The sequence below is a fragment of the Danio rerio genome, chromosome 8, assembly GCF_049306965.1.
Source record: "Danio rerio strain Tuebingen ecotype United States chromosome 8, GRCz12tu, whole genome shotgun sequence".
Lineage (NCBI taxonomy): Eukaryota > Metazoa > Chordata > Actinopteri > Cypriniformes > Danionidae > Danio > Danio rerio.
The window spans coordinates 52,143,824-52,156,670 of record NC_133183.1 but is presented as its reverse complement, the minus strand read 5'-3'; the positions used below and the strand labels follow the sequence as shown (position 1 = coordinate 52,156,670).

Here is a 12,847-nt window from a genome sequence, read left to right as displayed (position 1 = left end):
AGGTCGTTCGATTGTCTGATGAGTATAGGCTAGCGCGCAGTTTAAATACACTTCTTTGTCTTAATACTCCACCCAAATTTACACATTACACAGCTCCCTTAGCTTCTCCACTAATAGGATCTCAAATCTCTCAGGTCTCCACCACCAATAGAATCTCAGGGTCTTTCAGGGGTCTTACCTATGTCCAGTTAAGGTCTTCCTGTTTCAGATGTGATGACTAGGCCCACACGGAATCTGCGCGCACAGATTTCCGCAGATTTTTAGCCCATCATTATTTCTGTTTATTTACTTAAGTAAATGTTTTAGTCATAATACTACCAAAATTATTCTGCAGAAATCCGCAGATTTTTACCAAAATTCTCTGCAAAAACAGCAAAAAATGTCAGCAGATTCCATCTGGCCCTAGTGAAGACCAAAAAAACAATGCTCAACAATATATCTTCTTCACTGTCCTCTGAGCTGTCAACTCTAAGTTCAGCTGAAGTTCATAGGTATTAATATTTTTTAGAAGTCATTACAAATGAGTTTGGGCGCACATGCAGGTGTGCCTTATCATGAGTTACAGAACAGAATGCAGGTGTCCTTATGGCATTGCTTCCATAAATCTACCCTCATTGTGACATTAATGCTGCTCTTCTAATTTCTCTTCTACGGTGGCTGGGAAGTGCAAAACAACATTACAAAGTTTGAAACACTTTTACAAAGCTCGGAGCAAATTTACATTTTGAAAAACATTTTTACTTATCATCAGACACAATTACATAGGAAAAACAATTTTACAAAGGACGAAACAAATTTACATTTTAGAAAACAAATTAACAAGACGCAAAACACTTTTAAAAATCCCAAAACAACTTTACAATTACAGATTCCCTGCGGAAAGGGAATGTACCACACCCTGGAAGTGACATAGAATGTACCTGTATATGACTTTTTTATTTACCAAAGCACACAAACCTGAAAATAATGTCACAGGTATGGGTAATAGTACAATTATAATACTGAAATCACTCAAATAAACATATAAATGAGAGCAATAAATTATTCAGAAATTCATCAAGACACAATGAATTCCCCATCAGTATCCGCATCAAAAAAGGGAGAAAGGAGATGAATAATGTGAGCCATTTTTTCTGAGGACCACAGCTCATTTGCACTAGGTCCAAAACTTAGTAAAGTTGATAAGTCATAAACCAGTAGAGACAGGCCGCCGCACTGCGTAACATTAAAACTTAAGAATTCATTTAGTGGTTCTAGCATAAAAACGAGATGATATACAATGTAAACTCTAGTGCTGTCAGTGGAAGCAGGCTAGGGCAGAAAATCTATTGAAAATCATCAGTTAAAATAAATGTTCATATTTTAAAGTGATGGCAGGAGAAAATCTAATTTATTGCAGTGCTCCTTGTCCAGTCTGAGACCCACTTTATATCATATATCTATCAGGCAGTGAAGATTACAGATTTTTTAAAGAAAGCAAATCTTAAACATGGTGATTTTGTAATGGAAAAACAGTTCACCGGAAGCTGTTGAGCAGCCAGCCTGAAAATGAAAAGTCTGTGTGCAGCAAAGTATTCTTGAACTACACATTGATTTTTAAATTATGTAGTTTAATGTCATCTGACAAGATTTATTGCAAAAAATAAATAAATATAAAAAGGTTATATACATACATTAAAAGTTAGCCTACCTATAAGAACAAGGGTAAAATCTAGAAGGCATACAGCTGCGGATACTCACATAAATATAGCATCATCTCAGGTAGCAAAGAATTCTTGCCCATATTTGGCATAAATCTGGCACAGCAGGCATCCATCCGGCACTGACACACAGCCTGTGGGCCAAACATGGCCCTGGTTTGGCAGAGGTGGCATCGTCTTTAAGGCAGCACACAATACTTGGGCCAGATGTAAAAAAATGTATTTGGCCCAGATGTTAACAATTGATATGTGGGCCATGTAAGTTTGGCCTATCTTGACCCACATTTAAAATACATTTTAATTATTTTCAAATTAAGAAAAAAGAAATTCTACCGATCAGGTCACTTCGAGAAAAATCCCGCCCATAGCACACCTAAAGCACAATGAATTCATTGCAGCCGTGACACTACAACATATCTGGCCCAGTTCAGGCTCAGTTATGGGTTATTAACTTGGCTGAGACTGATATGGTCCATGTTTGGCCCTTGTCTAGAAGCCAGACTAGGTCCAGTTACCAGTACCGTTATTCACTACAACATGTGGGCCAGGCAAAGATGATTGTGTGGGCCAGAGATATTTTGCTATGTGGGATGTTTGTGACACTGTACAACAATAATGAATATTTTTACATTACTGTGAGGGTTGTGGTATTGTTAGACATTAATACAATACAATTTAATAGATAACTTAATAAATAATATAAACATTTATCCTTATAACTGTTTTTACATTGCTGTGAGGGTTGGCTAAAGGGTTGTGATGGGGTAGACGTTAATAAAATACAATTTAATGGGTATTTTAATAAATAATATAAATAATTCTCGTTTTAATTACTGTGAAGATTGGCTAAAGGGTTATAATGTAGTAGGCGTTAAAAAAAAAAACTATTTAACGGGTACTCAAACTAATTCTTGTTATTTCAAATTTCTTTTATTAGGTTTTTACATGGAATATCAACCATAACAGTCATTTTAAAAGTATCCTTCCATGTTAATGTTAAGACTATCCCAAATTAACACTTCCCTACCTCAACTTCCCATTGAGAAAAAAAGAGGGGTAAAATAAATAAAATAATAGTAATAATAATAAAAATTAAAAATAAAATAAATAAAAAATGAAAATAAATAATAAATGTGTATTCATATATTATTGCTCAGCTTAAGGATCAAGAGAGTTTGCCAGCAGATAATCTAAAAAGGGGCACCACAGCTTGTCAAAGGTCTTTAAAGAACCAGTAAGTGATAGTCTAATTTTTTTCAATTTAATAGGCCACAAGTAAACACTTCTTTTATTCATGCATTAAAAGAGGGGGAGAGACATGTTTTCACTTTAATAGGGTGAGACGTCTTGCTATTAAAGTAGTAAAAGCTAAAGCCTTTGGACCATTACTGAAAGCTTAGCATCTAACTCCAACCCAAAAATTGCTAGAAGTGGATTTGTCCAGATCTATGTCGAACGCATCTTTCAGAGTTTTAAATATTTTAGTCCAATAATCAAATAATTTAGGACATTCCCACAACATGTGGACGAGACTGTTTGCACCTATTACATGCGTCGCTAACAGAGGGGTATATTTTAGCAAGTCTAGCATTAGTGTAGTAAACCCTATGTATAGTCTTATACATTATATAAGCCCATGTCTTGCACATATAGAAGGTATGTGTGAGCTCATGAATATGCTCCCAGTGTTCATCGGAGAACTCAAAACCTATAAGTTCTCTTCCCAAGCGCCTCTGGCTTGATTTGCAGAGCTTGGATTAATATTGTGATTCAGGTTATAAATGGTAGAAATGCAATGTGTTGAGTGTGGAGCATTAACAAGTTATAAAGTGGAGATTCGATAGGTCGATTTGGAAAATGAGGGAATAGTTTAGTTAATAGTGCCTGACTTGAAAAAAAAACCCTGAATAAGTGTGAATTAGGTAGGTCAAATATTTTAGAAAGGTTATTAAAGGATGAGAAAATACCACTCTCGTAGAGGTCATCAATTGTTTTTGTGCCCTTATCAAACCACATTCTGAAAGCTGCATCCGTATTAGATGGTGCAAAACAGTGGTTTTTAAATATTGGAGAACTAATCCTTGTTATAATCACTGCTTTTACATTATTGTGAGGATTGGGTTTAGACTAGGGGTGGGGGTAACGTTAGTCCTTAATAAAATATAATAATGGCTAATTTTGTAAATAATATAACAAATTCTCGTTATAATTGCTGCGTTTACTGTGAAGGTTTGGTTAGGGGTAGACGTTAGTAAAATATAATTTAACAAGTACTTTAATAAATAATAGGCTATAAATATTTTTTGTTATCACTGCTTTACATTATTGTGAGGGTTTGGTTTAGGATTGGGAAATGGGTAGATGTTAATCAAACACAATTTAATGGGTAACTTACTTTATTAAATAATATAACTAATTATCGTTATCACTGCTTTACATTATTGTGAGGATTAGGTTTAGGACTGGATATGGGTAGACGTTAATAAAATACAATTAAATGCATAATTAATTTAATAAATAATATAACTGATTCTATCTATAATTACTGTTTTTACATTACTGTAAGAGGGTAATGGGTTTAGGGGTAGACGTTAATAAAGTACAATTAATGGGTAATTTAGTAAATAATATAAATATTTCTTGTTAACTTCAACAGCCTACGATAAGCCTGTGCAAAAGTGAGTACCAAAAGCAAAAGGAAGTGATTTCTTCAGTTTCCCGCCCACCCGCACACATCCTCCGTTCTTTCCGTGACATGATTGGTCAACAGCCCGTCAGTCAAACCAACGTCACGTTCTCCTGTGACTGTTTCCGGGTCTTTTAAAGAAGAAAGAAAAAAATAATCAGTCTATCGCCATGTTTCACATGAAATCATCTGTCAAATACTTCTAACAGTCTTATTGAGATCTGTGTTGGTCAAAGTGCAAACGCAGAGGTGTTTTGTGACCCAGACTCTGGGGGTAGCGCTACAGCGGATGGTCGGCGCTCGGGACGGTGATTTTACGGTAAGCGGCGTGTGTTGATGTTTGTGTTTAGCAGGCGAGCTAAAGCGAGCGGAAACTTAAACATAATCTATTTTCTATTCTGATCTAAACTGCTCCACTACATGTGCCTTAAGAACCCACACATGCATATTAAACGTGTTTTCGCTGGATAAGAGGAGCTGGGTGTTGATAAGCCGAGAGTGGGTGGGTTTGTTAGCTGTAGCAGGCTGTGGCAAACCGTGTCAGAGATGCAGAGAGAGGGCTTAACTGGTAACCAGTGTTGTCAACCACACAGTGGGCTTCATTTTGGATAAAATGTACTGTACAAAGAGGTTTACCCTTATATATCACAATACTCCTAGTTAATACAGTATTTGACTCAGACAGCCAGTGATTTTTTTCAGCGTAATTTTCCTTGACAGTTGCAAAATATTTCACTGCGTTACAATAATTCATCTTGATTTGATATCGGTGAAGTTGGTTTTATATTCGCACATTCATTTATTTAGCAATCTCTATATTGTTTACTGTTACTTTGAATGTTCGATCGTAATTAGAATGCAAGTATGACTTGTAAACATTATCATTATCTAATTCACTGTGAACAATGTTGTACTTTAATAGTCATTTGCTGCTAATATGATTTCCCTATTTAGAATTTGCAAAGGATACTTTTCTGAAATTATATTATTAAGGAGAATGTGTGAATATCCGAATATGAAAGCAACTTTACCTCTATTTATTCACTGTGGTTTTTATGGTGAATTTCTTTAAGATGTGTTAATAGTGTAGTGCCATATTCCGTAGCTGATCAATACATTATTGATTTTATTGAGTGGTCAAGACTCAAGCAGTCGGTATACTGTTAATTAGTATATCTATACATTAGAGCTGCACAATTCTGGCTAAAATGAGAATCACGTTTTTTTTTTTTTGCTTAAAATAAAGATCACGATTTTCTCACGATTCTGTAGATGTAAACATTTTTTTTAAATGAGTGGGCTATTATTATTGTTATTTCTCAAACGCAAGGTAAAAAACTATATTAAAGGGTCACGAAACACCAAAACACATTTTTTGAGCTGTTGACAGTCGTATATGTGTCCCACACTGCTAAAAACACTATTAGGACACATAAATTTCACTGAAAAGTTAGTTATTTCAAGCAAATTCGTACTTCCGGTTTGAAACGAATTTTTGAAGCTGCGTCACGGTCATGACATAATAGCGTGTATTCCAGCGTGCAGACTGGGCGTCTGTGCCAGAGTGTGTCTTATTACGTCTTACAGTGTGTTGCATTAATGCATGAGTAAGGCTTGGTTCAAACCAATCAGCGCACTCTATTGTGCAACTTCATTAATATTCATTACTGTCACAGTGTTTAGACGACAGAGACGCCACGTTGTGTTGGCAAAACAGGCGTGAAGTTTTGCTTTTATAGTTTGCTGCCGTTAAGTTTTGTTTTCATTTTCTCTCTGTGAGAGCGCAGCTGGAGTCACGCGTGGATTAACAGTGTACGCGACGCGCGACAACAATAACTTGCGTGTCTAAGGAGGATTATTGTTTACCTGAGAGCTGTTCTCATCTGCAAATGCTGAGATCCGGATTTGCTTGTAGTCTCCTCTTAATAAAGACGCGGCTTTAGTTGCTGTGGATTGTCCTGTCTCTACAGATTTGGTAAGTGAGCAACCAGTGCTCTTTGTTTATTCAGTTTGTTCGTATCGAACAAACTATTACACTGAATGTAAACGTGTTAGCACTACAACCAAACTTTAACCTCGTGTAGGATTTTCACCGCATTTTGTGACCGGAATAACACACGCGGCTTTCTGACGCTACCTGCCGTGTGCATCTAAGTTTCCGGGAAATGCTGAGGGTTTTTTTCTCTCATTCGCCGTGCGGTATCAAACATTGCATGAAAAATACACGCTTAGAGCAGTTCCTCAAATCAAATATCTCGTTTGTCGCGAGGGACATGAATGAATTCCCTGAATGAAAGAGCCAAACTGCAGTTAAAGTCCACCATTTAATAATTTGGCAAATAATCGACAACAGATGTTCATGTAAACACAGTCACATTGTCCGCTGTGTGTGTGTGTGTTTGTGTGTGTTTGTGTGTGTGTTTGTGTGTGTGTTTGTGTGTGTGTTTGTGTGTGTGTTTGTGTTTGTGTTTGTGTTTGTGTGTGTTTGTGTGTGTGTGTGTGTGTGTGTGTGCGTGTGTGTGTGTGTGTGTGTGTGTGTGTGTGTGTGTGTGTGTGTGTGTGTGTGTGTGTGTGTGTGTGTGTGTGTGTGTGTGTGTGTGTGTGTGTGTTTTGACTCTGAAGGTCAGCGTGTGCCCAAATAGACACTCCCACACCATGCCTCTTTTCTTTCTCCGAAACTCCCCCCTAAACAGAGCTGGACACGCCCACTTTTCTGACTTTTTCCAAAGTAGAGGTGTGAAAACACCCTGCTAAAACGAGGGGGTTTCATGGCCCTTTAATACTGTGTTCGCTAAGAAAGAAAAAAGCATATCAAATGCTTGTCGTAGCCTAATCATAACTCTATAATGCCATATGATTATTTAAATGTTTTGTGCGCTTTCGGTTTCGTGTTCACTGCTTTGTGCAGTTCATATTTCCCGCACGGCTCTCAAACAGTCACTCTGTTTCACAAACTGAACGTTATTTACAACCCTATTTCTGTTATTCACAGCCTATGCAGGTTCTGTTCACTAAAGTAGACTTAATTCACAGGGGCGCACACACCCTCTCTGTGTTAACAGCTCACGGTCTGCAGTTCACGTCACGCGTGATATCACAGCCCCGAATACATCATTACATGAAGACAGAAATGGCATTTTTGGGTGAATTATACCTTATAAATACAGTATGTGACTCTTTCAACACCATTAGTGTCCACGTTGCTGAACAACGTATGTAAAACAATCTGATGACTTTGCGGGGCGGCCGCCTTTTCTTTTCTCCTGAGAATAGAAAATATGATTGGCAGAATCGTAGAAATGCTGGATAAGCATCATCTAGAGGGTCGAATCGAGATCGCGATCTTTTTTCGATTAATTGTGCTGCTCTACTGTACATTTACATTTAGATGCTAGTTTTGTTATCACTCAGTAATAATACCTTTAACATGTATCGATCGGAAGGCCTTGTGTGAATTCTCAGGTTTTATTTTAAATCTGGACTTTACTAGAACTATGTTAAGCTGCTTTGACACAATCTACATTGAAAAAAAGCACTATATAAACAAATATTAATTGAATTGAATTGAATTTGTGGATGTTTTAAGAAATTTTGCAACTGTAGATTTTTTTAGAATCTTAAATGTAGTTGCAGAGAACTGAACCAAAATAGGTGGCACACACAAGACACAAATTAATAGATTATTAACCTCTGACAAGGCTGTTGAGAGATTAAATGAAAACGTCTTGGTTTATTTGATGGATTAAATGAGAACAGAGAACTTCAGTTTGATAATATTGGTATGATTAAGAAATCATGCACCCCAAAATGAAAATGCTCTTCATGGTCTTTGTTAAAAAAATATCTTCACTTGTGTTTCAAAATAAATAAAAGTCATATGTTTTGGTATGGGGTTGAGTTTTCATTTTTTTTTTTTTAATTTTTGGGTAAACAGACCCTTTAATTGACCAAGATAATGCATCATTCTCATTACAAAATGTTAAAACCATTTCATTTTAAGGTTATTATTTACTGCAAAATTTGTCTTGGGGTAAGTGACTTTAATTTTAACAACCCACAGACATCGTCACCAAATATAAAGCCGAGGTCAGACTTTCTCATATATACAGAGCCTCATTTCAATTGTCAGGTTTTATAAAAATCGATCTATTGAATTAATCAATCTATTAAAGAAACGTTGGCTAGAATTCTGCATTATAGAGAAATAGCAGATGAACCGAGACTGCATCAGATCAATGTAAATCTCTCTTTCGAGCTGTCAGTGCGGAAATGAACAAAACAACAGGCCTAACACAACATATTATATGATTAAAATATGGAAAAATTAACAGATAGTAATTTCGGTCAATTTTCCTGATGGATAAGCCGAGATCAGGCTGGATAAACAGCTCTCGGTAATATTTCAGCATGCTTTCACTTTCGCATTTACCGGTAAGAATGACATCTCGCCCGCTCATCATTCTCTCTTCATATAGCCGTATATATGGCTATTACATGATCATAATACACTGTGATATAGCCTGGGTCGTTAGTTCGTTGCATTGTTTTCTCACTACAATCGATCCGCTCAATAGGGCAGAGACCGTCTCATTCAGGCGATCTCGGACTGATTGATTTGGCGCGGATGCGAGCGCAACTACTGGATATATGCCAAACAAACACGCTAACGGGGGAAACGAGACAGATTCCGAAACAAACGTCTATGTGTCAAAGCACATAGAAAGCACAACTGACAGACAGTCGCAGCACGCAGCTCTGGCTCGATCTGTCAGGCATCAAGGCACCACTGTACACTGGCCCGAGCGTCTTGCACACTGGCTCCGGGCTATCGGTTAGTCCTTATTGTCGAGCCCTGAAGGTTTAAGCTCTGTAGATGGGTCACCTGCGTCTGCACAGTTCAACGAGCACTTTAACAAGCGTGTTTTTTCCCGCTTGGCAAGCCAAGCTGACGTGACATGGGGGCGTGGCAGCATCGACGATTCTATTTTTTGATTCGATAATCGAAATCGAGCATAAATTTCGATCGATTTCGATTAAAAATAGAAATCGTGACACCCTTAATCAAAATTAAAAATTATTTTCATATAGGGGTATTCTGCAAAAAAAATAAATAAATACTGCAGTGTCAAATTTTTTCCAATATCGTGCAGCCCTAGTCAGAATGCATTTATGCATACTTTTTAAATGACTACCATGAATTCAGTCAAACTTTTTTAAACTAACTATATAGTAGAGCTACATGATATTGGAAATGTTTGACATTGTGATATTTAGTTTTTCTGTGATGTATATTCTGCGATATGAATAATGTTTTGCCAAATAGCTAATTGGAAAGGATTCCATAATTCAGGAGTGAATCATTCATAATGTTATACATTTAAAGATAAAAGTGTAATATACAGTGTTTTATGGATTTCTGGGGAGTCTAACAGTATTCAGGTAATGAAACTGAAAAATTCATTGTGAATTAACACTGCAGTCTTTTTTGTATAAATATTCCAAATACAATCCATCTTTACTAAAGCTACAAACAGCACAAGTGCTTGTGCCTGAATGCTTTAAACTCTCTTGTGCCTAAATGCTAAATGCAATTGATAAACTTTCACTCCGTTATAGTTAACAAGTGACATCACATTTCTCATGTGTTCTAAACTGTGGCTCTTGGTCAACTAAAATCCCAGCATTTCACATTCTGTGATGTGACTATTGCGCATGTGCACATTAAGATATTAATGCTGAAACGATATATTGTGCAGCCCTATTGAAAAAAATATAGCTTAAAGGGGCTATCAATTTTGTCCCTAAAATGTTTAAAATTAAAAATTTCAAAACTGCTTTTATTCTAGCTGAAATAAAACAAAAGACTTTCTCCTGAAGAAAAAACTTTACCAGACATACTATGAAAATGTCCTTGCTCTGTTAAACATCATTTGGGAAATATAAAAAAAATAATAATAATTCAAAGGTTGGCTAATAATTCTGACTTCAACCATATATATTTATGTATTTATATTTTACATTTAAACCAGCCAAGGTACCAGGAAAAAACACTTTCATATAATTATTTTAATCTATACTTTTTCCAACAAAAAACGTTTTGCATGGTCAAAAACATTGATTTATTTATTTTTCTCCCCACAGAGTGTCTTTTAATAAAATTAAAGTGGCACGCAATGCACCATGGAGGAGGCCCACCAAATGTGCAGAGGAACCTTCAGAGATCCAAGTCATTCACTGGGTCTGAGGCAGAAGACCAACAGCAGCAGCAATCACAGCAGCCACAACAACAACAGCAGCAGCCTGTTCCGGTTACCCAGCAACAGTCTGCAAACGCCAATCTCCCACAGTCACCGGTGACATCTTTTGCTCCCTCAGCAAGTCCCTCTGCCCCGCAGTCTCCCAATTATCAAATCATCATGAGTCGGAGTCCAGTCACAGGCCAAAATATGAACATCACTTTACAGAATGTGGGACCAATGGTTACTGGGAACCAGCAGATCACCCTCACTTCTCTGCCTCTCCAGAGCCCTGCGTCCCCTGGCTTTCAGCACCAGCCCCAACAGTGGAGGTTTGAGCCTGGCTCTTCATCTTACATCCAAGTGACATCACCTTTACCCCAGACCATGCAGCCTCAAAGTCCCACCCAGCACAGTCCAGTTCCCCTACAAGCTGTGCCCAGGCCAAATGCTCCTGGGTCAGCCTTGGGGGTGTGTGGTCAGAGTCCGACACGATTTGTGGAGGCAAACATAATGGTTAGGCAAATAAATTTGAGCAGCCCACCTGGAAGTGGTCATTTTGTATACCAGGATGGAGCAGGATTGGCAACAGGAACTGTTCATCTGACCTCACCTGGGACGCCAGGCGCTGTCAGAGAAAGACGCCTCTCCCAGCCACACTCTCAACCAGGGAGCAGCACCGTACACCATAAGGCTTTACCTAGTCAGGTTCCTACGTTGGGCAGCCCTGGACCCATCACCACCACCAATCTGCCACCTCAGATCAGTAGCATCATCCAAGGCCAGTTAGCCCGACCCACCATGTTTGAGAAGACAAGTCAAAGTGTGGTCGGCGTGGCAAACTCTGCGGCAGCTACTTTTGGGGTCCCATCCACCATTCCACCCTCAAGCCCATCCAGAAGCAACTCTTCCCAAGGCCTTTCAAGCCAATCCCTGACCCCGACCAGCATGAAAAAGATGCAGCCAAAAAAACTGGAGGAGATTGCTCCCTCAAACCCAGAGGTGGCGCAGTTGAGGAAACAGTGTCTGGAGCATCATGGGAAAAAGATGGAGGGTCTGAAAGAAGTGTTTAAGGAGTACCTGATTGAGCTGTTTTTCCTGCAGCATCTGCAAGGGAACATGATGGACTACATTGCCTTTAAGAAAAAACCTTGCGTTCCTCTCTTCACCTACCTGAGGCAAAACGATCTCGATCTTGAAGATGAAGAGGAGGAAGAAGAACAGTCTGAGGTCATCAACGATGAGGTAAAAGAACTTAAAGATAATTTTCCAAGTTTATATAAATAAATGTAGGGATTAGCAAGGTCCATAACAACAAAACATGCATATCAGCACTAAAAAATGAGGCAAATCATTTTTAGATATCATTAAACATTTACTCAACCGCAGCAAAAGAACGTTTTGAACTGAAGTAAAATTGTCATGTCACTTTAAAGTGATTTTAAAAATGTATTCATTTTAGTCCTTTTAATCTCTAGGCAGGTCACATACTTATTTAATGCTTTGTAAACTAGCATTATGCTGTGTTCACACCAGACCCAGAATGCGCGGATAAATCGCGCTATTCACGCGTAAATAGCCGCATGAACATTTGAGTTTACTCGGTTTATACGCGCGTCAAACCCCGCTTCATTTGCGTGTCAAATTCACATCAGAACAGACTCGAATTCGCGTGATGGGCAGGGCTTCTGTCTGCCCCAAGACTCTAGCTACATAGCTAAATGGCTAACATGGATTTTATGAAGAAAATAACAGTGTTTATGTGCTTTATGAAGACTGAAAAACAGCTTCGATACGTTTAGGGTCGTGTCTGAGTCCACTACATTCTTTCAGAGGTGCATCCAGCTCTGTGAGCTCATAAACTCCTCCAGAAACTTAACCTGGATGATGGAGGCTTTCAGCGGTGCTTCTGACTGAGCCAAGCCGAGTTTGATGAACTGTTGTCGGTGAAGGCTAGAGGATTTCCCTAGGAACACCGACAACAGGTTCTACGTCACAATCACGCCCCCACAAGAGCAAGCTTCTGATTGGGTAACGCGGCGCGAATGTCCACTGAAGTTTGGATTTTTGAAATCGAGAGATTCGCGCAAAACGCTTGTTAAGCGCGTCAAACGCGCAAAACGCTCAATTTGCCCTGCGCCATTCGCGCAATTTGCATCATTCGCTCGTATCGCGCTGCAGGATGTCTATTCGCGCGTATCGCGCTGCAGGATGTCTATTTGCGC

The 12,847-nt window shown here is 38.4% G+C and overlaps 1 protein-coding gene across 50 annotated transcripts in view; it reads left to right on the top strand.

Annotated features, from left to right (window-relative positions):
- The first annotated feature begins 4,545 nt into the window (after positions 1-4,545).
- ep400 (E1A binding protein p400) overlaps positions 4,546-12,847 on the top strand; it is a 60,339-nt gene continuing 52,037 nt past the window's right edge. For all 50 annotated transcript variants that reach the window (XM_073911055.1, XM_073911048.1, XM_073911054.1 and 47 more), the window contains exons 1-2: positions 4,546-4,705; positions 10,528-11,867. In XM_073911055.1, the coding sequence (XP_073767156.1) occupies positions 10,560-11,867 (1,308 nt within the window). In that variant the 5' untranslated portion in view covers positions 4,546-4,705; positions 10,528-10,559. The remainder of the gene's footprint in view (positions 4,706-10,527; positions 11,868-12,847) is intronic.